Source organism: Limulus polyphemus, unplaced genomic scaffold (genome assembly GCF_000517525.1).
Source record: "Limulus polyphemus unplaced genomic scaffold, Limulus_polyphemus-2.1.2 Scaffold4328, whole genome shotgun sequence".
NCBI classification, from domain to species: domain Eukaryota; kingdom Metazoa; phylum Arthropoda; class Merostomata; order Xiphosura; family Limulidae; genus Limulus; species Limulus polyphemus.
In genome coordinates this window covers 53,722-58,033 of record NW_013669938.1, presented here as the reverse complement: position 1 = coordinate 58,033, position 4,312 = coordinate 53,722, and the positions used below count along the sequence as shown (strand labels likewise).

Sequence of the window (4,312 nt, the reverse complement as noted above, 5' to 3'; positions counted from 1 at the left end):
GGTGAAGAACTTTCGGAGATTTAAGATTTTGAACAAACGAACATTTACATTTTTATTTATATAGATAAACATCTGTGTTACTTCCGGTGTATGACCGATAGTCTACAGTCATGGAGTATTTTTTTTATCTGCTGGAATCACGTCTTCCGTTGCTTTACAAATATGGTTCAAAATTGTAAGTATCCATTCTTCCAAAGGCCTAATATGTTTTTATAACCACAAAATAGGAGAACTTCACAACTTAAGTTCTGTAATATAATCCTCCCAGAGGAGTTTAATTTTAGGCGCTATTTGCACTCGCAAATGCAGTTAAAGACCACGAGGATGGCCAAGGGCAAGGTGTTTTGATATGTTATTCATATAAGCCGGGAGCAAATGTTGATGTGTGTGTGAGAGGGAGGGGGGCACAGTTAAAAGTGAATTAAACTTGTTAGAAGTGAATTTCCCAAAGACAAAGCTAAGGAGGTATGCCCCCCCCCCTCAGCTTACGTCTACAATTAGAGTGGCAATTTGGACTTGTCATGAGGGAGGCAAAATATCATGGAAATCAGGAAAATGAATGTGAAGATAAAAGTTTACTGACGAGCATTTTTCTATTTTTTATTTTTTGTCGTCTTATCACCAGCTATTAATTCATTTTAAATTTTGTATATGTGTATAGTAAGTCATTATTTTTGAAATTAATATGGAGTAATTCAAACTTATGATAACTTCGCTATACAACTTTCTTACCGACAGAGGTCGTTATTTTTATATATAAAGTTTAACACTTACCCAATAGTGATGCAAGTGCGTAATAAATTTTATAACGTATGTAAGAACGATTGATGTTTATTTGTTGTACTTTTGTTTATGTGAGGCGTTTAACTTTGTACATCACCAATTCAACTTATCCATTTGGTTCTTCTCTAAGTGTGTTATAATAACACTGCAATCAGTAGTGTAGATTTACATAGTGTAAGTTTTGTAACTTAAGTGTAAATTGTAAACACTTAAAACAGTAATTTTTTTTAGTAAAGTGTAACTGTAAACCTACTGTGTTATAACCACTTACAAATACAAGTTACAGTTAAGTGTTACTGTTACTAGTGTTCGTCTCAATCAGTGTATATGTCTTACACTGTTACACTTACAGTTAAAACTTTCGGTATTATTGCTAAGATGTTTGGCTAAACGTAGTAATAAATTATTTAATAGTTATTATTAATATTATCATGATTTCTTTGTGGGTTACAGAAGTCAAAATTAATTAAAAAAATAAAACTTCGTATTGGCAGAGATTTAATTTTTTAAATTATACCTGTTCAATCGAGCTATTTCTTACAACTTCTGGAAAGTACGTTTCTCTATATATTTTTGGTGTAACACTTGTAACAGTAGCACTAGCAGAATTCTACTTACATTATAAGTTATAAGTAGTAAATGAACACTAACAATAATACTGTGAGGGTAAAATTGATTCAGCCATTGATAATCGATAAAGTGGCAATTTCATTCAATTCATAATGTATATTATTGTTAGTTTAATAAAGATATTATTTTCTTTAATCACTTTGCTTGAGTTATGGACCAGTTTTAATTGGATATTAAATTTTCAGATTGTGTACATAAACTTACATTAACCTTTTGCTCTTAGAGTCCATCAAAGACTGTTTTATGTCTCCTACCAGTCTATATTGTCTTTTATAAAAATGTCAATTTTCACACCAACAAATCAAATAAGACTAACAAATGTTGCCGTTGTTCGAATGAAAAAAGGAGGAAAGAGATTTGAAATAGCATGCTACAAGAACAAGGTTTTATCATGGAGAAATAACGTGTAAGTTATCTAATAAAAAATAAATGAAAGAGAAACAGTATTTCCATATCTATGAATAGTTAGTTTGTGTGTGTGAACATAGATATACAAATAAAGCTAGGGCAATCTCACACTGAAAATTAGCTTATTTTTATGAAACCAGTTCCTTCAAAATGTGCTTATACTGAATAGAATTAAAAAAATGAACTTGGTTTTAACTTTTAAAAATGATCTTTATTTTATTTTATCTATTAAGGTATATTTCAAAATCAGCAGGGGACAGTTTTTAAGAAATTGTTTAAAATACTTTTTGAAAGCTTCATTGTTTTGAGATAGTTTTAAATTTGAGACAGTATATGTCACCTCTCCTTGTGTTGCAAGTAATGTTGTAATATCTATACTTCTAATTGTAAAATATATATAATTATTTATTTATTGTATTTACATCACTTGGTTATTATTCTTGAGTGAAATTGGAATAATTGCAGAGTTATTAGGGAATGCTTGAAAGTTGAATTATATGGCTGAAACAATATCATAAAAGTCAATATTGTATTACACGTCACGAAGATTACTTAACGGTTATACATTTCCAATATAAAGTGATACACGCATACACAAAAAAATTTATGCACTTAACATTTGGTGGAACTAGTCTGTCATAACAGAAAATGCTCACTGCTATGTAACACATCTTGTGCATGTATTTAACACTTTTGAGTTATTGTGTTATCGTGTGATAAACTATTTTTCTTACTATGGAATAATAATTGTGTAATAAATTAAAGTTTAAAAAAAAAATTCAAATTAACATGGTTCGAGAAATGCATCTTAAAAGACGATAAATCATTTCTGTAATTTCCAAACTAAATCCTTGTGAAAAACGTATATATTTTTAATATTTATTTGCAAAATTGGAATCTTTACAGAGAGAAAGATTTAGATGAAGTTTTGCAGACTAACAGCATTTTCACCAATGTTTCAAAAGGGCAAGTTGCAAAAAAAGAAGATCTAATTAAGTGTTTCAAAACTGAAGATCAGACTGAAATATGTAAAGAGGTATGTTTATTATTAATTAGAACAAGCTTAATAAAGTGAAACAATTTTTTTCTCTCTCTCTCTGCTCTCTTTTCAGAACATCGAAGAAATATATAGATATAAGTGAATTTTTAGGGCTATATGGTTCTTCGATGTTTGTTTGTTTATAGTTAAGCACACAGCTTCACAATGAACTGTCTGTGCTCTTCTCACCACAGATATCGAAGCCCGATTTATAGCATTGCAAGTCCTCAGACATATCTCTGTATCACTGGGGGGGCGGGTACTGATAATTTCTCTGATTGGTTAAGTGTGCTCATGTGACTATAGTACACAATTTCTACTGAATTTTTGGTTTTTCACAAGATATCTTCATGTAATTGTCATGGATTTTATTTATATATGCATGTGTGGGTCTATATATATATATATAAATCATCTGGTTTAATTTGGTTAGCTACATCGTAGATTTTCTATACATAATAAAGTATTTGTGCAATATTTAAATATAGTGGTTATCATATGATTAATAGCAAATCTCACTGAGTACGAGCTTTTAAAGAAAACCAAACATGAATATCAAGCTTTGCTTAGTTCTATAATAAAGTTTTGAAACTAGTTTATTGATATGTCTCTAGATCTTAGCTAAAGGCGAGCTGCAGGTGTCAGAGAAAGAGAGGCATGCTCAATTGGAATCCATGTTTAAAGACATTGCTACAATAGTGTCAGACAAATGTGTTAATCCTGAGACTAAAAGACCTTATCCTGTAAGCATTATTGAGAAGTCCATGAAGGAGATGCATTTCTCAGTTAAGCCGAGCAAGAGCACGAAACAACAGGTTTGTGTAAAGAGCCATTAATTTAGAAGGTATGAGTACATTGTATATTTTTCATTGTTCTATGTGGAAGATTATGTGTATCTCTTTCGAGCAAGTGAGAACCGTTGCTTCAAACCTTAATGCCTGTTTTTCTAGGCTTACATAAGTTTTAACTGACAGTTACAGTTCTGAATAATACCCTGGCTGAAATGTTTAAGAAAAGTGTCTAACTTAAATCTCAATTAAAATTTTGAATAAATTGAAACAGACTTGAGTTGATTATTTTTTTTTTACCCAGCTTTTACTCTTTTATTTCATGTAAATTGATTATAATAAGCTCCAGAATATATTTGATTGCATCATAACCAATGTCGAATCCAGACCTTTCCACCGAGGAGGGAGGGAGGTGAAGTTGTCAATTTTTAAATCGTTGCTGATTGATTTAAGATTGTGCTAATGACAATTAGTTTGATTTTAGAAGTTTCAGTTGTTCATTCCGAGTTGCATGTTGCCTTTTAACTTGCGATATAAATACATAAAGGTACTGTACTAAAAAGAAAGACATACTGTTTTGAAGAATTCCCTCAACAGGGAATTAGATGGGGGGGGGGTGCTCCCCACACATGGCCTTCCTCATGTTATCATATGTCAAGTTGCG

General features: G+C 30.9%; 1 protein-coding gene across 4 annotated transcripts; it reads left to right on the top strand.

The window, feature by feature from the left end:
- Window positions 1-749: 749 nt before the first annotated feature.
- Window positions 750-3,880, top strand: LOC106470971 (ribosome maturation protein SBDS-like). 4 transcript variants are annotated; one of them, XM_022399614.1, is made up of 4 exons: window positions 750-810; window positions 1,637-1,819; window positions 2,728-2,857; window positions 3,475-3,878. In XM_022399614.1, the coding sequence occupies exons 2-4, from the start codon at window positions 1,692-1,694 to the stop codon at window positions 3,694-3,696; spliced, it is 480 nt and encodes a 159-aa protein (XP_022255322.1). In that variant the 5' UTR covers window positions 750-810; window positions 1,637-1,691; the 3' UTR covers window positions 3,697-3,878. The 4 variants fall into 4 exon arrangements, with proteins under 4 accessions (XP_022255322.1, XP_022255323.1, XP_022255321.1 ...); XM_022399615.1 differs by having other exon boundaries at window positions 776-814; XM_022399613.1 differs by having other exon boundaries at window positions 810-957; window positions 3,475-3,877.
- The last annotated feature ends 432 nt before the right edge of the window (window positions 3,881-4,312 follow it).